General features: G+C 39.4%; 1 protein-coding gene across 1 annotated transcript in view; it reads right to left on the bottom strand.

The window, feature by feature from the left end:
- The window catches only part of LOC102789464 (glucosidase 2 subunit beta-like), a 164,705-nt gene that overhangs the window by 28,362 nt on the left and 114,319 nt on the right, over positions 1-22,024 (bottom strand). The window contains exons 11-12 of the mRNA XM_087837323.1: positions 20,494-20,563; positions 18,790-18,879 (exon numbers count right to left, since the gene is read on the bottom strand). Coding sequence (XP_087693449.1) covers positions 18,790-18,879; positions 20,494-20,563 — 160 coding nt within the window. The remainder of the gene's footprint in view (positions 1-18,789; positions 18,880-20,493; positions 20,564-22,024) is intronic.

The following is a 22,024-nucleotide window of genomic DNA, read 5'->3' as shown; positions in this document are numbered from 1 at the left end:
CATTAATCAACTACTGTCCAGGTGGGAGGTATTTGGTGCAGCACCAAATACCTCTTTCACCTAGCAACTTCTGGCAACCACTCACCAAGTGCTTGGGGAATACACATTTTTAGCTAGCAAACAGTGGTTTCCGGAAGGTCGCTGACTGGTCTCTATATTTCACAGAAAGAGTTTTAAAGAAACTCAATAATAATATATATGCTTGTAACTACAGTGGAATCATTTAGAAAACACTGAAATGTTCACAAACTACTTGTGTAACCTAAATGGAGAACTTTAAGTGCTACTGTAAATTGTGTTCTGTTAAATATGCGCCTTATTTTCATGTCATTTTTGCTAAATGAAGGGGAACAATTAAGCTAATAGGGCTTCACTAGCTTTGTCTTTTCTTCTAGATGCCTCAAAAATATGTGTTTTATCTAATTGAACAGTAGAAAAAAAATACTTGGTTGGACTAAAACGAGGTCTGACACCCGTGCACCACCAGGAAATGCTGGATTACACCAGACTTTTTGGCATATTTCTACATTCTCGTGTCAGTTAAGTCGGTGAGCATATTCATAACAAACATCAAAAGTATGAAAACATTGTTAGAAACTGGAAACAACCTTTAACAATCAAATGTTAATTAGCGTTCCGAGACAATCCCTCAACTAGTTCTCACTGGGGATATGCAGGAAAAAAGGTGAGCATATTTATTCCTCAGTCCACTGAGATCCAGAGAAGAGCGAAAGTAAAGGGAGAGAAAGACAGCAATTAAGCACTTCTCCCACTAGACTGCTATGTGACGGCGTGGGTGGAGTTCACTAGAGGTGACACTGCAACACAGCAACATCAACACTAGCTACAGGTAACACTGTGTACACTCTGCTGGCATGCCAGGAGTCAAAGGTGATTCGGCAATATAAAGTGGTGTGGTTAATTGTTTATTAGCAAACTTTAAGGGAAACCAACACTATTCATCTTGATAGCATACAGCAACCTTAGGTCACAGTAAATAGAAAGTGTTTCTGCAGTTGTGTAACAGGTTATGCTCTAGATAGCTTTATTTACTTGAGTCATCCTAATGTTGTTGATAATATTTTAAAATTCACAATATTTTGTCATCACACAGGACAGTGCAAAGTCTTGAGCATTCCCTCATTTCTTCATATTTTGTTAGAAAAACGAGACATAAATGTTGTGGTTTATTGAGACGTGTGTGCACAGAAAAATGCAAATAGGAGTTTGTAAAATCGTAACGAGATTGAAAGTCAATACTTGGTGTGACCAATTTTATTATTCAACACTGCCTGAACTCAAGCTTTCTCGTAGCTTTCTCTCAAATCTTTTCTCTGGATGTCAGCCGCCTTTTGTTCCATTCTTTGTCAAGATGATCCCACACTGCTTCAATAATGTTGAGGTCCGGGCTCTTGGGATGCCAGCCCATGACTGATAGTGCTCCATTGTGTGTTTTTCTATCCAGTTATGCTTTTACTGCACTGGCAGTGTGTTTGAGGTTATTGTCATGTCAAAGAAAGAAGCTCTTGCCAGTCAGATTCTTTCCAGATGTTATCTTAGGTTTCTCAAAATCTGACGGTACTTTTCTGCGCTCATAATTCTATTAATTGTGATGAGATCTCCAGCAACACTGGCTGAAATGCAGCCCAAAACCATGACAGAGCCTCCACCATGTCTGACAGATGGCATTTATAAAGTAATATCAAGTGTTTGGTGGATTTATTTTTCCTGTTTCTCAGGGCTGTGATTGTCAGATATTGTTTATTTTCTGTAGATTGTTTTTTTTAGTCCAGCTGCTTCTTCTTTTGTCCTCCACTTATTCAAGTTCCTCAAACTTTTTAAGGACAAACTGCACACCATGCATGCCATGATGTGTCAAGCATTTAACTAACAGCTCTTTGGGAATCATCCTGTTACTGTATGTCCGTAAAGCTGTGTTACCTTTAGAATTTTTCATAGATTCAACTAAAGAAATGCAAATAATGTTTGAAAAGTTGCTGCTACATAAAGTAAAAAATACAATTTCAAATTAGTTTGTTGTTGTTTCCACAGGTGCACAGTATGACTGTGCAATAACATCTTATCTTGTTAACTTGTCTTTTAATCCCTTAAGTCAGCAGCCTTTCATATGCTTTAATGATTAATAGGTAATTATTATTTATTAAATGTCTAAACAAACAATAAAAAATGGACTGGACTGAAAATGAGGGAAAAAACAGCCAATGTCCAAAGAAAAACTTGAAAAACTAGGAATGCCCAAAGAACTAGTTCTCAAGTGCACTTTAAGACATTAAAACAAAACTCTGAAGACAAACAATGTTGTTCAGAATGTGTAATATGTGCCATTTCTTATTTTAGCCAAAATAACAGTCGTATCATTGTCTAAGTGAGTAATCAAGAGAGACAGAAAGGAACAGGGAATCATTACTTTGACTTTTTCCAGAGACTGCAAAATTACAATTGCTGACAGTCACAAATGAAATAATTAATCAAATAATACATAATAGAAAGAGAAAGAAACTAATATAAGCAAGATTTTCAAATAATATCTGCCTCATCCGAACAGAAAAAATAAAGAAAATTGACATGCTGACTACTTTAGGAGATAATTTTTTCGTTTTTTTTTTCTGTTTTACTGGCCCCAAGGTTTTCACAGAGGTGAGTCAATATTGCGTTGTGATAACCTTGAAAAAAATGAATCCAATTTCAATCTCTACTTAAATTCAGGACAGACTGATGTAACAGATGTAGCACACTTTTTTCATAACTGATTATCAATTTAGAAAAACTGCTTTGAGTTATAGGTAAAATGGCTTTAAACCACTTAGACATAAATTAAGTAAGTAGATATGAATGGACAGCAGGCAGTCAGCTACATGAGCTTAGTTTAGAACAAAGACTTGGCACATGGGCACTCTGCTAGCCCAGCTTGAAAGCTTCAATGACAGAAATACTTCTGAAAGCTACAGCATACACCTGATTATTAGCCCTGCATAAATCTCAGATTACAGTGCAACCTAACTTCTTAAACGTTAAGCTATTTTGCTCTTGTCTGATATATTTTATAAGCTAAGCCAGCAAGACTGTATTGATTGATTGATCTCTCAGTCCCAAAGCAGATAGAGTATAGTGTAGTACGCAGAGTATTTCCCATGACTAAAAACATGTACATGTTGGCTCACGAGCTGTACAGTAGAAACTTTTCACTCTTAGAAACTCAAGGTCAGTCAAAATCTTTTTTTAATCACATTCACACACATGAATGTTCATGCAGAATTACATATTTTGTTTTTATTCACAGTCCACAATTAAATCTGACCCTATTGTAAAGTCATAGAGGCGGTCTATCCTCCCTGTCTATTAACCAGCGGCTCCAGCTTTAAGCCGCTTTGTCAACAAGTCTTCACATTGTTGAAGTGTCTTTGGTGCAGGTTGTAGTTACAAATGCACCTCTGTCACCCAGCTGATCTCAACATCAATTCTAAAGGTTGACATATAATATATTTACCTGCTATATAATATAATGCTACAGTACCGCACAAAGACCACATATAGTTGTGTATAGTGTATATAGTGTATAGTTTCAAATAGAGTAGATGGGCACCTGGAAAATTCCCTATTTCCTGCACCAAATTTGCATTAGTAAATTCCTCTCTGCTTAAGTCTAACTAAGTCTAGGTCTAACTAACTACAACCTTACAGCTTCCATAGAACTTTAGAGGGTAAGTAGCAGCTGGGTACTGCTAATCAAATAATCCTGATTAACCGATCATAGCCGATCTGTAAAGCCAAAGTTCTGACTGTAGCATTCTGATGTCTTAACACAATTCCCAGCTGTGGAAGTCCCAGTGAATTCACCAAGTAAGGCTGCACAGAAACTACAAAAAACCCAAGAGGTATATCTCAAACTCTACAATCCTCAGTTATCATGTTAAATGTTAAACTTCATGACAGTACAGTTAAAAAAAAGACTGAACAAGTGTGGCTTGTTAGGAAGGTGAAGAACTCACAAGACTTCTGGAACAACATCCTTTGGATAGATGAGAGCAAAGTGGAGACGTTTGGCCATAATGAACAGCACCGTATACAACACCTCATACCAACTATCAAACACGGTGGTGGAGGTGTGATGATTTGGGCTTGTTTTGCAGCCACAGGACCTCGAGACCTTGCAGTCATTGAGTTGACCATGCACTCCTCTGTAGGGATGGGTATTGAAACCCGGTTCTTGTTGAAAACCGGTTCCCACTGTTTCGATTCCTTGGAATTGTTTGCCATTTTTGCAAACGATTCCCTTATCGATTCCAGTCGACCCGGATGATGTCACCACTTTGCGGAGCGTCATTTACCTGGCAGGAAACACAGCACCTAAGCGGCTCAAACGCTCAAAAGTTTGGTTATACTTTACGAGAACGGATGACAACTTGCAAAGTAGATATTTCATTTAAGGGAGGAAACACTACGAATATGCAAAAGCATTTGCTCACAAAACACACGATGACCTTAAATGAATGTCGTGTTTTTAATTCTGCTCCGGACTCGTGAATCTCAACCCAGCAGCAGCGGTAACGTTTGCACGTTCTCTCCCGTTAATGCGGCAGGTAAATAATCAACTAACAGTGCATATTATGTTAGCGCGATCTGCCTTATTACAAAGCCTGCCATTACTGTGCATTTACTGTGACCATGATGAGAGAGACAGACAGAGTCTGGCTGGTTCAGATGCTGGCAGTTCTCGCTGCAGTCTACCGGTAGCGTCTCCTTTCAGGCCAGGATAGACGAGCGTCACCGAGCAGTGACTAAGTTTGTGGTCAAAGATTTGCACCCATTTACCACAGCAGATGCCCCCGATTTTCGGTAAGTGAATGTGTTTAATTGTAGGTAGGGACATTACTGGATATTCTTGTGTAATTGCTACAGAATAATTTATGTTATACTTTATTGCTAAAGAAGAATATTTATTTTATTATTTTACATTTACAATTTTTTTTCCTGGGGACCCTGTGACACCCCATTGAAGAGCTGTAGGCTGTGGATCTCTTAAGATCTCACTGTTGGGTTTGTAAGGCCATGTTACTCCTAAATTTCTATCTTGTTCAAAGAGAAGATATAAAACAAAGTTCTGAGCTAATCGACCTTAGTGTTCTCCTTTTTTTAAACAGAATCGATAAGAGAATCGATAAAGAATTGAATCGTTAAACAGAATCAAAAATGTAATCGGAATCGTGAAAATCTTATCAATATCCATCCCTACTCCTCTGTATACCAAAGTATTCTACAGTCAAATGTGTGATGTGAGAGACTGATAAAGAAATAATGTCTATGCAAGTTATTGCTGCTAAAGTGGCTCTACAAGCTACTGAATCATGGGTAGTTTTTAACAGCATTGCACAAATCTTCTAATTCTGCTGCCTTTTAACTGGAGAGTTATTGCCTTTTATTCTACAGCAAATCATTATGACTAAAAAAGAGAAAAATTCCAGCATTTAACATATGTGCATTCTTGATGATTGTCATGATTGATTTTTAATACGTTTCATGATATCACTTTGACAGCTCCTTTAGCCAGAGTCCAATCTTCAAATAGTAGTTTCACAAATGTGCATATCATAGTGTCAGATAAAAACGTGCAAACAGTATACGACAAACACATAGCATATACACTTTAAATAAGCAAGTATGCACATGATGTTTGTGTAACACTTTAATGTTAAGATTCCAACTGTGACTTATGATTAATTGATTTGACTAATTAAACTGCTTTGGAACTATTTTACCTCACCATTATATTGTATTATATTTTCATTATATTGTAAGTAGAGGCCTATTCCTACCTTATGAGCTATTTCATTTTCTTGCTATAGTGTTTTTTTTCTCTCCCCAGGACAGCATCTAATATGAGAGCACCTGCTACCAGAGATGAAAGTGGGAGAGAGGCCATTTGATTTATGTCTCGGTTGTTAAAAAAAAGGGTTCTGCAGCGTTTGGGTCTCTTTCCTACAGTAAAAGTTTCAAATTGCTACCATGGAGAGAGTTTTATTTTTATCCTAAATTTCATCTCATCAGCTCTCAAGCACAATTATGGAGTCAGATTCCACTATTGTAGCTAATATTAGGACTATTTAAAATTCAATTTCCGGGCTCATATATTTTCAAAAAGAGCATTGCGATCACATCGTTTCTCCACACTGTAATCCTGCCAGCCCAAAGAGTCATACTAAAGCCACTTTTAAAGAGACTTTTTCTTCTGGGAAGGTGAATGCGTAGTGTAAACCTCTTCCACATAAGTTACCCAGAAAAAACATAAAACAGAGAATGTAAGTATTACAAGTCAAAATTGAAGCCAATTTAGTTTTTAGAGCTATCACTGAGGCTAATGAGGCAAATAGCCCCTGGCATATCATTTAGAGCTACATTCTCCTTCCATGTCTGAAGATGTCACTTTATTATCATTGCTGCCATTTTCCTCTCAAAATAGTTGAAGGCTGACTTATACAAAAAAGGGAACAGCATAAAAAAGTCTCTTCTCAAAATTTCAGAAACGTTAAGGTGTTCTGAGGGTAAAACAATCACATGTAGATATAACTACATTTAACTACGTTTGTATTACACTGGATGCAACTATAAAGTCTCCATGAGGCACTCACATTGACAGAAACAAGCACTTCCTGATGGCTGCAGCCAAAAAAACACCACTACATCACAAAAAGTGCTGAGAAACTGCTTGAGGAACACAACACAAAGCCCAAGGTGCTGACCTGGCCTCAACTCCCCAGATCCCATTCCAATTTAAAATGGGAAAGATGTGGCTCAAAAAGCCAGATTCAGCCATACAGAGGACCCAAAGCATCCGCTACCACAAACCACAGGACACCTCTAGGCATTCTCTGTCCATGCCCTGATGGATAAGAGCTGCTCTGGTGGTATATGGTGGACCTCCACAATAATAGGCAATAATTGTAGCTTAGCAGTATTTATGGTCTTCCTCAAACTTAAGACCTCTACCAGAGATCTGTGATGTATGTCCAATTCTAGGAGTGGACTCAGACTGAGCTGTAACCTGAATATGCTAGAACAGGGGTGGGCAACTCCGGGCCTCGAGGGCCAGTGTCCCTGCAGGTTTTATATGTGTCCTTGAACCAACACAGCTGATTTAAATGGCTAAATTAGCTCCTCAACATGTCCTCAAGTTCTCCAGAGGCCTGGTAACGAACTAATCATGTGATTCAGGTGTGTTGACCCAAGGTGAGAACTAAAACCTGCAGGACACCGGCCCTCGAGGCCTGGAGTTGCCCACCCCTGTGCTAGAACCAGGTTTGGAGGTCACAGGCCTTAATGTTCCTATTAAGACTGGGACCACTTTCATCTTCACCTTCCATATCTGTTTAACTTGTCCCTTTAGGCAGTGACACCTTTCATATTTCTCATGCTCCTTCATCCTGACATTACAGTCAGCTGGTATTGCCATATCAATCACAACTGCTGTCTTTTGCTCCTTGTCAACTATCACCATATCTGGTTGGCTCGCCACCAGATCTGAAACCTTGGTTGTTCTTTTGTAGGTATGTCACAGTGCGACTCCATTTTCCGAGTACGCTGTCCTGACTCACATCCTTTACATTGCTGCACTGTGTAGATGGTCTCATGACCCCGTTTGCACAGCCTGCAAAGTGAGACCCCTCTGCTTAGGGCTTTTTCTCTCGCTGTCCTGATCAGAAACTCCATGATGTCCTTCAGGCTGGACATTTTAAGTTCCTTGTAGGATTTCTTGAGGTCAGCCAGTTCCTCTATTACACCAATGATAGATCCAATGAAAGGGCTTGGTCTTTTACAATATATCATCTTCATCCTCATCATTCTCTGGTTTTTGCTGCCTGAGGCACTCTCTTGGCAGTTCGTCCCTGGTGCCCATCTTCTTGATGTATTTATGGATTCTCAGTATTTCATCTTGGGCAGTATCCCCCTATCTCTTTCATTGTTTGCCTACTCTTAGGGTGCTGGACTTTGCGTGAAGTGTTGATATTATTTCTACCATTTAACTGGCTTCACAGCACCTGTTTTATCCTTTGGAGGTATTTTGGTGCAACTGAGCTGACTTTTCTTTAGTCCTGGATACAGGCCTGTGAAACAGTCAGGCATGTATCCATGTCTGCTATGCTGCCTTCTGTTAATTCTTGGTTTCTCTTGCTATACACCAATGTGAGTACTAAATTACCATTAAACTGACAATATAGGATAGAATGTATAGATTTATGTTTATATAGACACACACACACACGCACACACAAATATACTCTGCTACCAGAAAGAGCCTACGTAGGTGTAGAACTAGTCTTATTTAATCTTTATTTCACTTTTCCTCCTCAACTGTGTAAAAAACTGTTCTCAACACCAAAATGTGTTAGTAAATCTACTTTAACATGACTTAAGGTGATAATTAGAGTTCCCACATTAAAAGTGAAAATAAAAACCAAGCCTACAATCAGAGGCTTAGAGAGCAACTGTGAAACATCTGTTCTCACAACACTCAGGCTCACTTCATCTAAAGCCTCCCTTATGCACAATAAGGTTCATGTTTAAAGGGTGCACTAAAAAAAACTGAGCGTAGTTTGCACAACTCGTATGGTTTATTCGTATCACACAAAGCATGTAAACACAATTGCTGGATGTTCAGCATGCTGAACATGTCCAGTTCCAACAGTCAAAGTCAACAACTTTAAGTTACAAAGTTAAAGAAGGTCAAAATCTCCATCTAGAAAACGGCTAGTCAATAATCTCATTCTTAAAATATAACCCACTTCTTCCCAGCATACTTTCTCTTTCTGTCTTAAAATGCACAATACCAGCAATGTGCAGTGGGTTAAGTAAAATGCTATTCATAACCCGCTGCACAGTAATAGTAAAAATAACGATTGTATCCATGTTTGCACATGTTAGTTATTGCGCATTTTATTCATTTATGTATTTTTAACTATATTAGGAATTCATATTGTCTCTATTGTCTGTATTGAAGCTGTGACAATTTAATTTCCTGCAAATGATTAATAAAGGATCTAACACGTATAATAAGCTATAAGTGTTTGCATCACAAAGGTTTGGTCACAGTATATTTTTACCATATTACCTTTGGTTTAACTGTGAAATGAAATAACACCATAATGATAACTCTTCTTCTTTAATATAACTCTGCTTTCTATAATTTTATTTCATCATCTGACATTTAAAATAATGCAGTTTTCAAATAGATGATTTACAATTTCCATTAACAGTTTGTGTCTGTGTATTTGAACAACATAACGTGTTTTTTCAGGGTGAAAAGTTAAGATGCGTTTCCTCTGGCTGTTAAATATCCCTCTCACTTACAAGTATCTCAACTGTAGATCCGGTTCAATAATTCAGCCCGATTCATACCAGACCTTCCCGTTCTCAACACACATTAAATGGGTCATGTGGACGAAAGTCTCAACCCCATTTCTGAACAGAAACTGCTCAAGGTCAGAAGGTCAGAACTATCAAAGCAAATACAAAGTCTTCAGTAATTTCAGCCCTAAATGTCAAAAAGTGTGAAGAAGAAGCTTCTTTTCACAGTTGGTGCACTTGTTTCTCTTTTGTCCAGTTGAGGTCTGTCTCAAAACAATTTTCTGATGCCCATTTGGACATTGCAACATGCTTTGCATTGTAATGCAGGTGAAGAGGAGGTCACTTGTCATGTATTAAAGTATGTGACAGGAGACAAACCCCAGAGGCTTGTTTCTGTGTACTCTCTACAGTCCACATGTAAAACTAGTGTTATGACTGTTGTCGTACTGTTGTTTCATATGCAAATCTGAGTGTGCAGGTGACTCTCCGTGATTGGTAGATCCAAAGGACGGATTGATTGGCTAACAACCTGGAGATGGCTTATATGATGACACCGTCATGGACGGCCAGTCATTCATCCTCGGCTTACCTCAACCTGTCCAGTGCTGTTTCTTTATACAGGAGCATGTAGGAGTGGACTGCCTTTTTATTTGATTACCATTTTCTCATGTTTTTGTTAGTTAGGGAGATAAGTCATTGTCATTTGCTTTGATTCTTTTTATAGGTAAGTTTGGTACATCCTTTAGAGAGGCTCCTTTTGTTTGTTGCTTTGGCATTAGGTCCACCCCAAAGCTATGGTCCACTCCTGTCCTTTGTTAAAATTCACTCACTGTAAATAAGTCACCATCAAATTGTACTTGTTGTGTGATGTGCTGCTTGGGGTCAGACGGGGATGGATCACCCTAATGTTACGGTCTGGCCACCCCTAGACAGGCCATAACACTAGCCACACCCCATGGTTCAAAAGCTTGTAGAAGCACCCTTAGCAGCAATAGATTTTGCATGACTTTACCAGTCTGTCACATCATTGTGGCTTTTTGGCTAACTCTTCTTCACAATGTTGCTTCAGTTCATGGAAGTTTACACGAGTTTGTTCATGTTCAGCTCTCTTGAGATCCCACCGCAGCATTTCCATCAGGTTGAGGTCTTGACTTTGACGGTTCCATCGTGGCACCTTGATTCTTTTCTTTTTTAGCTATTGTGTTATAGATGTGCTGCTGGGCTTGGGCCAAGTTTTAGCTATCAGACAGTTGAATCTAGAATACTTTATTACTCAGTGGAGTGCATGGTCGCCTCAGCGACGGTAAGGTGCACAGATCCCGTGGTTGCAAAACAAGCCCAAATCATCACACCTCCAACCCCATGCTTGATGGCTAGCATGAGGTGTTGGTTGGTGCTGGTATGATGTTTTCAATTTTCACCAAACATAATGTTGTGTATGATAGACAAACATCGACTTTGGTCTCATCTGTCCAGGGGACATTGTTCCATAAGTCTTGTTTGCTTAGATGTAACTTTACAAATCTAAGTCCATGTTCTTTTTAAAGAGACGAGGCTTTCTTTCAACAAACTGTCAAAACGTCTGCTTTTATAGAGCTGTGCACACTTACTGCTAATCAGTTAATCAAGTGCACTGGATTAACAGCAATTAGGATTAGCAGTAATTCCTACAGAGGGAGTTAGGGTGTACTTAGTTTTTCATCTTTATGGCTCTTTTTACTATCTGTCCTTAGCAGCTCAGCAAAAGAGGCTGTCCTGGGGAAATTCTACTAAAAGCCAAACCATTAAAGTCTTAGATTTGTCCAAGGACTGGATTTAATCTTCCATTTAAAATAAATAATGCATTATAAATTGAACTTTTAAATATCACTTAGAATAGGAAAAAAAAAAAAGAAGGACTTAAAAATGTGTTAATTTGTGTATAACCACTAAAACGACTATTGACTATCCGAAACAACAGAGTTTTCCACAAACCCCAAAACAGAAACCTTGGACTCGAAACTCAAAACAGTCCAAGTGTGAGCTGTACTTTAGGATTCACGTGTAACACTGGAAATATCATATTTTTGTGGAGCTAGTGAGAGACAGCCATTTCTTAAGCAAGCTGCAACCCCAACCGTTAGAGTCGAAACAACTCATTGTAATGCATCATCCGAAGGAAAAATATTTGTGTAGGATGGAAATTACATTTTCACTGGAGTTCTTACAGTCACTGAATTGGATCATATTAGATTTGATTAGATAAGATAAACTCAGTTGATCTTGCTAGGAGGTTCAGGTTGCCACAGCAGGAACTGCAAATGAGACACAGCTTTAGAATGACTGGAAGATAAACACTGCTTTACAGAGAGATTGTAATTTTTATACACCAAGACACTTTGTTGTCTCTCTTTTGGGTTTTATTGATTCTTATGTAATGCTTAATCCTATCCTGGGTCTCCCTGTTAAATCTATTAAAGTTTTCATTGTCAGTTTTAGTTTAAATCATAGTTTCCAGTCCTGCAGAGAATAATTGCACTTTTCTCGTAGGGGTGCCAATACATACGCCAGGAGGGATTTCACTATTCTGCCTACTTATCAGCTACTTTAAATTTACAATAAAAAAAGAACCAGTAGGGGGCTAAACCATTCCTTGGGAAGCTCTTTCTCACACTTGAATATTTACAGTACAAACTAAACAGCTGGGGAAAAACTCATTTTCCAATAAGTTCTTCCGTTTGACATATTTATGTGCTGTTCAGTGCTCAGGCTGTGGTTCTCCAAATTAAAAGAATGTGAGGTTGTCTAACTAACAATGGAGTATCCACAGGAATGTGACACACACTAACAAAAAGTAGGTAAATAAAAGCTGACTTTAAATAATTTAATTAATGTAAAATTTCCAACAGGCACAATGTAAAATGTTACATGTAATAGAATATGGTCAAGTTAAATTTACTTGAAGGGTATCGACTCAATTTATAAAAAGCAACATTACCAACCTTAACAATTAAGTATTTGAATTAATAAACCTTTGATTTTATATATTTCTCTTCTGTTTTACTCAAAATTATTGCTTCATTGCTTCTTTGGTTGCAACTCTTCATGTTTTTGAGCGTTATGCACTCTGATTTAAGTTCAATGCCAGTGCAACGGCAAGCACAGCTTACAAAGCAGTCACAAAGCAAAACATATCATACATGTTATATGTTATTGTATCATATAATGATAATGATATCATAAAGGAGATTCACTTATCTTCAGTCTGCTCTCAGTAAAAACAGGAAGTTTTTTTAAGTTGGGCTTAACCGAAAGTCTCCAAGAAGTTGATCCTGACTTTTTAAAGACGACCAGCCCACACACACGCCACTCATCGTCCAGTTCGCTGGCCATAGATTGGCAACCTGAAGGCTGACGAGATGTGACAATTTTATGACCCCACCAGACACTCGGTCCTGCTGCCAGCTCACAGGTTTATGGACCTACAAAAAACTCTTGCTACTTCAGATGGCCACCCCTGCTGTGGACTGGGCAGAATCTCCAAGTGTGTTCAGATGCTTACAGGAAGAGACCAGCATCCTGGCAGCCAAAGTCTTTGTTGAATCACAATTGAGCGAGCGAGGCGGTGATTCAACAGGAAAATAAGTTTTTTTTTTTCTCAGCATGGCTTCTAGGATTCAGAAGACTACATCTTCTCCAAACTTACAGAAATATCTTCAAACAGATATATTTATTTGAATGTGTGCTTTTGGCCATCTGACGAAACCAAAAATCAACATCCCGAACAAAGCAAAGGAAGACAAGCTTTTAGGTTTGTTTTGGTCTGCTCTTCTGGGATAAAACAGCCTTATTTAATATCTGCTAAAAGCTCGGGGTATATTCATCAGATACTTGCTGAGTTTGTTTTCGTGTTCGGTGATAATGGATGAATGGTGTACAGTTTTTAGAGCTTTTTAGTGAAAATAGCTGTATGATTATATCAGCTGAGAGACTGTAAAAACTGTAAAGATGCACAGTGAAAACCCAAAACAAGCTAAAGGAATATAACACTCCCTATAACTGAAGGGAGTAACACCCCAAACATCTTCAAATACTGTTCTGATGCACACAGCTAGTATCAGGCAGAACACCTTTTTCCCTTCAGAGCTGCTCTAATGCTTCACGGCACAGATTCAACAAGGTGCTAGAGATTGTGGTCCATATTGACTTGATAGTATCACACAGTTGCTGCACAGTTGCATCCATGATGAGAATCTCCTGTTCCTCCACATCACAAAGCTGCTCTACTGATTTCAGATCTGGTGACTGTGGAGGTCATTTGAGTCCTCGTTTGTGTAGCCAGCAAACTATAGCCTCAGTGTCCTGAGTGTCATCTGCTGCTGCTGTGGCCCATCTGCTTCAAGGTACAAGGTACTGTGCATTCAGAGATGCTATTCTGCACACCTTAGTTGTAACCAGTGGTTATTTGAGCGACTGTTGCCTTCCTGCTAACTCAAAACATTCTCCTTTGGCCTCTGACGTCAACAAGGCATTTTCTCCAGGACGTTTTCCCTTCAGACCAATTCCTGTAAACTCTAGAGATGGTTTTGTGGGAAAATCCCAGTAGATCTGCAGCTTCTGAGATACTCAAACCAGCTCATCTGGTACCAACAATTATGCCACGTTCAAACTGGCTGGTGATTGTATATTATCTTCAGCTGTCTGCTTAAAGATATAAGCTTTAAAATTCTATCATCTCTGACACTGCATAATGCAAATCTTTAAGCAGACGAGAGCAATCCTTCTGCCTCCGTAGTTATTGACAGTTGGACAAACGTGACCTTTTGAAGTTAATTAACCGCATGAGCAGCTCCCTAAGAGTGATGTTAAATTTCATGCTTTAATGTAACAACAGCATCTGTGGCACATCTATCATCATTTAAAAGCTAAGGGTCTGACGAAGTGCTCGTGCTCCAAGGCATGGACCTGCTTATGAAGCTGTGGCAGCACAAGCACATTTTAACAAGATCCCGATTAGGTTAGCCGCAACTTTTGCCTTTCTGCCACCTTTATAAGCCGGGACAAAGAAGGTTTTCATGTGGTTTCTTCAGTGTATCTGCTAGAAAAGCAACAGGCTGCCATGCTTCATGTTAAAGACCAGTACAGTGAATGACTGGCAAATGATTTGCAGCAAAAATACTTTCTGAAATTAGCTTTTCTGTTTCTAGCATCTCGCTGATGTCCACTGGCAGACGGCAAATAGTTTACTGTCTAAAAAAGCCCACTGGTCCTGTCAAACCCAATTTGCAACTAGACAATATTTGTGCTAAGACGCTAAAAAATCTACTTCATAAATCTATATGGCTCTTCATTTCCATGTTACGCTCAGCAGACACATCTAGGACTCCACACCACCCGCATTGCCATGGTTTAGATCCAATTTAAAACAGCTCCCTCTAGGCTATCCTGGTGAATTCCCTTTCTTCACTGGAAGAACCCGGTGAACTGTTAAGGCCATGTGATGTTCTGCAGACAGTTGGAAGTGTCACTTGTGCTGCGTTATCCTTCTCTCTTTCTCTGTCAAAGCTGAACAACAGTGGCAGGCATGACTCACTGAAGAGCTGTACTTTCTAATGACACAAGAGCGGAGGCTGAGTCAATCTGACCTGACAGTCTTGCATAAATCACGGGCCTTCGATTTAAGTTGCTTTGAGGAGTGTCAACAAATCCACAGGAGGAATATTAGACTCTGCTGTAGGTAGGGACTCCGCCTCTGAGAACTCATTATGGGGTGTCTCCCTTCATGCTGTGCCAGGCTGTGTTGACTGAATTGCCAGGCTTATTTTGGATTCGCCGGCAGAAGCTCGCGTTTTAAATTCCCGACTTGTGATAAGGCCTCGACAGAAAGACAATTTCAGGCGAAAATACGTGGACTTTTTAATGGCTAAATTTCTGGAGGTAAACTTCAGTACAGTACTTTGAATGTGATGTAATATAAAAAGAGGAGCCTCAGGTCTGGAGAGAGGGGCTTGGGAGTGTAGCAATAAAGGCCATTAAATGATAATGCGGCAAGAATAAGTTCTCTTTGTAAGCTTTTATTCGTTTTGTTTAGAGTCTTCAGAGAAACTGATGAGAAGGCAATGTGGAGAGTGCTACTACACAGCATTTAGCTTCCAATCTCACAGTTAATCATTCCACTTGAAAGTGTTTCACAACAAAAGACTGTTTTCTTTTCTCTCCTACTTTGAAATCAAAGTAATTATATATTTTTTTCTCCCATGGACAAACAAGAAAGGCCTTCAAGCCCTAGTTTGCACAAGCGATTCACACCATCATGAGGCAAGGCGGCGACGATGCAGAGGTCTCAGGAAAAAAGAAAGAAAAGAGGGCCCACATTTACAAAGAAGAAAGCAGAAATCTCGGCTGGCGCCTTCCAATACAGATGAGACTCACTTTTAATAACAAGCTCTGAATGCAACATACGAGCGTGACCAAATCCAGTTTATAGAGTTTAGTCTCAATGGGGTCGTCTCATCAACTGCTATCATCTCCCTACACAAACCCCACCCAAGCACCAACTGAATCCCATCCATTTAAATAATGCACAGCTATTAGTCATATTAAAGACAGGCAACATTTCAGCACAGCAAACTTTTATGGCTTCGGGCATTTATCTTCGATATTGGCTGCCACTCAAGAAAGGATGGAGCAATTTAATCAAATGTGAGAGATCTGAACACCAGGAGGGCGCTTGTAAGACGGTTTCAACCGACGATCAAGAAGCGGGAAAGAGAAGTGTGTTATTCTGCTCCATCATTGGTGAGGAATTGTAGCTTTGCTACTTGAGGGCATGGGAGGGAGAGTTATAGAAAGCTGTTGGTTTATGTGTCTGTCAATGTCATGTCTTTTCAGGATCACGGTTCAAGGCAAACAGCAAGGATAAAGAGGGGCAGGGAGGGGAACTGGTACATTGGAGAGAGGGTGCTGGTAGGTCAACTGAGTTGACGCAAGTAGATGTTGTGCTCTTCGGTGGTTTAAAGGATGAAAAATAACAGAATGTAAGATGCCAATAGGCCAGGGAGAGCATACTACGGGTTTCTGTGCAAAAGGCTGAGGGTGTGAGACTGAGAGAAATAGGCTAACTTGATAAATGTGCAAAGAATTGGAGTCAAAATATGAGCAAAAATAATCCGTCCCCTCTTTCTTTTGGCTGTGAGAGCAGAAATTGTTTTACTGGTACTGATAATTTTGCCACTGATAATGGCACTGAGGCGTTTCAATGATAGCAGATGACATATATTTAATGAGAATAGTTCAAAGATATAACATGAATTTGATGGCTACATATGATACACTACAGGTCGCCGGCTGATGTCTGTCAAAGACGCATAAAATAATGATCTTTAATTGGAGATGAGAGCTAGTTACACCCAATAGTCTAAGTACAACATGGAACATTTATTTTACTTCAGCAAAGCGAAAGTCGACGTTAGGCATAACAAACACGACAGGTTTCAAAATGTAAGTTTTAGTTTTAAAATTTTAATAAGAAAACTAACGAATGCTGTGACTTGAGGATCCAGCAAGTAAAATTACCTAAATTTAAGAAAAAAAGGTTTTAATATTCTCATCTTAGCTAACTATGCTAGTAGCATTAGGGGCTTCCATGAAGTGGATGATCTTATTTATTAATTAATTTAAATTTTTTATGTTATTTTAGCTGCAGCAAACACTATATTCAGTTAAGCTGAGTGATCTTAGAACTATTAAAAGGCAACTAGAGATTAATTTGAAGAAATACACACATTTTTCATTTGTTCCTTCAACCTTTGCTGTAGCCTTTGGGTGTTATGTGACTGATAATCGCCTATGCCATAAACTCTCATGTCTTGTTTCACGTATGTCTTTTGGTCATTTAGGCTCTTTTGGATCTCTGGTGGTAAAGCTCAATAAATAATATAGGAGCCACCTTCCCATCCCTTTAGCATGAAATTAAACCATTTTTCAAGCAGTGTAAAATATCGTTATGTAAAACTATCATGTAATGTAAAAACCCTAAGACGAATCTCTTCTGGCTTACATGCAAGAAGTTCATCTTTGCTTTTCAGATTTTGCCTCCTAAATGGCAAACTAAGCAAACAAATCACACTGGTGTATAAGGGCATGGGAAAACCACTGATTCCAAGGATGTCTGAAAATGTATTTGCAGTGCAGATCTCTTAGTGCAGATCTCAGATAATTTTCTTTCAAAATTGCAACCACCCACAGACTTCTAAAGCTCCAGCTGGCAAGCAATCCTGAGGAGAACAGATTCTACCCCAGCAGGGGCCATAGGGATGCAGCAGGAGAGAGTAAAAGAAGCTCATTCTGTTGATTAAATTTAGTTGATTTAGCTGCTTGGCTTCTCCAGGGTGACTTGGAGCTCACAAATTATCAATCTTAAATGGTGGATCTTTACGAGATGGTTCACATTCCTTATAGACACAATTTGTTTTAATACAGTTGTGCAAGACAAGAAGTTGATTTTTGCGAGTTCTCTTGAAAACAGACTGACTTCCACATCCAGGGAGTTTACGCTCAACTGCAGCACAGAGGTAAAACACAAGTAATAAAAGCAAAGTGTTAAAGGCTTTAATGTTTCAAGTAACAGCCTTTAATCGTGACAAGTGCGCTGCAACAACGAAACATGATTTTTAATATGTAGCGTTTGCTTTGAGCTTTTTAACTGCAGAGGCCAAACAGATACAACCAGCACAGGTGCAATGACACCTTGTTTCAATCGTGTTACAAAATGTTACAAGCACTGACAGGACAACCATAGGATGGGATGCCACGTTTGGTGTCGACACTGATAAAATAAGGCTTGAGGCTCAAGCCTTAGGACGAAACGACAGCTAGTTTTTTTTTCTGTTACCAGATAAAATGATTCTTCGTTTTGTTGACAGGAAACGTTATTACAATGAAAAATGGTTGCACGGTGCACATTTTGTGCTTTGTAAAAGGTTGCACGGATCTATGCACCAAGTTAGGTTTTTATACATTAGAGCATGGTCATATAAAAGACCAATACGTGAGTCATATACTCTATGTCACTGATGCTTTCAGTTCACCCTGATCCAAGGCCTCCAACAATAAAAAAGAAGGCACACGGTTTAAAAGTTACTAGACAAAATCTAAAATCCACCTTCAACCCACTGGCAGCTGGGCTCCCAAAGACTCCAATATAAAAACAATACACACACAGAGTCGACCGTGAAGTCCTCTGAATACCAAAGTGTTCTAAGGTCAAATGCTAACTAACGCCCGCAAATCTCAAAGATCAACTGAAGCAACTCTGTAAGGAAGAGTGGGGCCAAATTCCTCCATGACAATGTGAGAGTCTGATAAAGCAAGATGATATTAGGGTGCACTTGGTTTTTCACATGACTGTTCAAGAAAAGGCAGAAGCACTCCGGGTCTGTCAGTACTTACTCATATACTTTCAGCTTGTAACACTGGCCATTCAAAAACAGAAATTCCCAGTCTGTTCCGTAGTCTATGGCCAACTTCTTCTGTAAGTCACTGAGGAAACCAAAATACACAGAAACACAGATCAGAAGCACATTTGAAGCTAGTTTTGGAAGTTACAATACAGATTACATAAAGTTCCATCAGGAAAGACAACACTCTTCAAAACTCATGGTATTTTTAAGCAAATCATTTAAGAAGAAATCCATGAAAAATGATTTTTTAACTAAACATGAACAGAATCCTTTTTATGTTTTAAGACAACACTCTTCAATTCAATTTGTTGTCACTCCCTGACAGGCTGCTTTAATAACTTCTGCATGACTCACAACTGTGCTGACAAAGTAGCTTTATTTTCCTTGCTCCTTCTAGCGACTAACGTCTCGGATAGTGTGTTGATGAGGTGGCCCGTTAAAGCCCATTTCTATGCAGTGTCTCTAATTATCCGAGCCGGTAAGGGCTGCTCTTCTTCGCTAATCGCAAATAAGGCAAGTGAGCCCTATCTCTAACGGCACACAGGCCCTCATTTCCATATTCATAACCCAGAATTGCTAATGGGGTTAACAAATGTTTAGGGAGGGTGATTGTTCCGCTTGAGGTTGATAAGGCAGGGGGTAGGGGGACGATTCGGGGTCAGGAAAGCGATGCAGGTTGCATAACCGTGTGCGCGTGTGATTCTCGGCGGGGCAGGGGTCGTAACATTCACGCGCGGAGTCAATTTTTGTGGAAATTACTCTCTTCAGCGCAAAATGTATGGACTAATTAGAAGTAGACCTCGATATCATGTGACTTCTAAAAGGTATGAGCGAGAAAAATGCGCAAGGCCGGGACACGGGGAGAAAATCACATCCGAGTCCTCAAACACCAATGACAGTGAGTAATTTGGCTAGAGGCAATTAAAGCAAGGTGGACAATGAATAATTAGAACAAATGAAGTCATGCCAGCTCCTGTCCCCCTGCATCCACCCTCCTCCTTCTCCTCCTCCTCTCTCATGCAAGTGTTTGGTTGAGGGGAAAAAAGGCTGACCTTTTGGTAAGTGCCACCTCTGTAGTTGGCACTCCTCTCTCCCTACTGCAATGAACAGTTTGGGGGCCTCAGGGCCACAGAAGCTACTTATCAGCAATTGCTGGCTGGCTCTGAGCTCTGTGAAAACATCTGAGAGGGAGCAAAAGAAATTGTGTTGGATTTTACTCCTCAGCTGTTGTAAGCATGACAGAAGAGTGAAGAGCAGAATGAATCCTATAAAATCGTTTCTTTCTTTACTAAAAAGTAGTTGCAATTTCTCTCTTTAAAAAGCCAGAGAGGATTGTGGGTAATTCCCAGCCAGACGGAGACTCTTCTGCTCACACTAAGTCAGAAGAGAACCACTCAGCAGAGTACAGAAGACAGCCAATAGTGTTTGTTTTTCTTCATTAGCATTAGCCTTAGGTATCACACAGTGCATATTCACCACAGTGCTTCTTTCCATACTATGTTAGCACAGAAGGATGGAGTCTATTTTAAGGCTTGGTGAAATTACAGTCACGCTCCTGCTTGCAATCAAAAAACAAAAACTGTGAGAGGCAAATGCCTCATCTGCAAAAAGTGCAAAATGTTGAGGATTTAGCCACACGTATGCCGCAGTAGGCGCTAACCTCTGCCTCTGTTGCTTTCTTTTTTAGCCTCACCTTATTTCCATGTTGACTGTCTCGTAAGCTTCTTCCACTTTCTTCAGATTGGTCGCCTCCCACTCTGCAGCTAGATAAAACAAAAGGTCAGACAAATTAACAATGCAGAGTTGTTGCATCTCAGCAGCTGTGTGTTGCCAAACAGTGGGCTCTTGGTGGATCTAAGACTGTGAGAAGAGCAGTGCTGCGCGTAAACAGGGAAATGCTATTTTCAGGTGCGCTAAGTGCCAACAGGCAGGCTTATTAGGCTCTTCACATTGTGCTAACTGAGACAGGGAGGAAAGAGAAGTCAGAGGGAGCGTTAGAGCAGCAAAGGTAGCTCACTTTATCATACCAAAATGTTCCAAGTATGACAAGAATTTCTGGAAAAATGAGTGTTAACAGAATCAGGATGAAGTATAATTCAACTCATGAAAAACATGTTTGTATCTGCCTAAAGTGGCTGATCTCTCTATAAAAACATAATTAATTAATGTATTTGTTACCACTTACTCACAGTGGTGTATGTCTAATTCCACATTCACATTCTGGAGTTCTCCTTTCAATCATGTTACTGTTACTTTGCAGCAAAATGCTTCAGTATCCTCACTAGTGAATAGCTTAGATTTTCTTTCTGTCAGTTTTTCAGGTGTTTTTCACCGAAAGCAGCCATGTGTTAAAGAAAGGTATGAGAGATGTTGAAATAGAACTGAATAGACAATACCGTCCTCTGGGTTTCACTGCATATCATAATTTTGCCCAAAATATCAGCGCAATCTGGATTTAGGTTACTGTTTTGTATTCTGCAATTTGAGGGGTTTTTTTCACATTATCTTTTAGGATAATTGTAAAGTTTAAAAAAAGAAACCTTTTGTGCTGTGAATGTTACATTTTCAATATGTGACCTGGTAAAACATAGTGCACAAAAGAGAACTGTCAAAACAATAGCGGGAGATAAGCATTTAATGACAGTGATATAACTTTTTATTGTTAACTTATTTATTGTAATTTGCACCTTGCAGGTATTAGTGACTTTACTTTGCAACACACACAAAAAATCAACCTGAAAGACACTCGGGTTCTGCTGTGACCATGATCAAAACATCCTGTTGTGTGGAGCACTGGTTAAATAATTGACATTTACACACCTCTGAAGGCATCCTCATAAGAGTTGGGGGAAAAATCAACACAGTATAGCATCAAGATATTTTGCCTAGCAATATTGTATGGACACAGGGACACAAAATATTAGTATTTTCTTAAATACATTAAAATACTCTGGGAATAATACAAACATGCACCACTACAGTAACAACCAACTTGACCCCATATCAGAGTGCAGGTTTTAGTGATAACTCTGTATGCTTGAAAATCTCATTTTGCTGTACGAAAATAACTGAAGTGGGATAACTTTATAGGATAAAACAGACATTGGCAAAGTTTAAAATTAAGGACATAATTTGATGGCCATCCTTCCACTGACACCATTTCTGATGAGGCTTCAGTGAACAGTAGCTGGATTAACTGTTGGACCAGATCACAGGCAGTAAAA

This window comes from Neolamprologus brichardi, chromosome 3, assembly GCF_056152115.1.
Source record: "Neolamprologus brichardi isolate AB-2024 chromosome 3, ASM5615211v1, whole genome shotgun sequence".
In the NCBI taxonomy this organism is placed as follows: domain Eukaryota; kingdom Metazoa; phylum Chordata; class Actinopteri; order Cichliformes; family Cichlidae; genus Neolamprologus; species Neolamprologus brichardi.
This window is presented reverse-complemented; position numbering and strand designations above follow the sequence as displayed.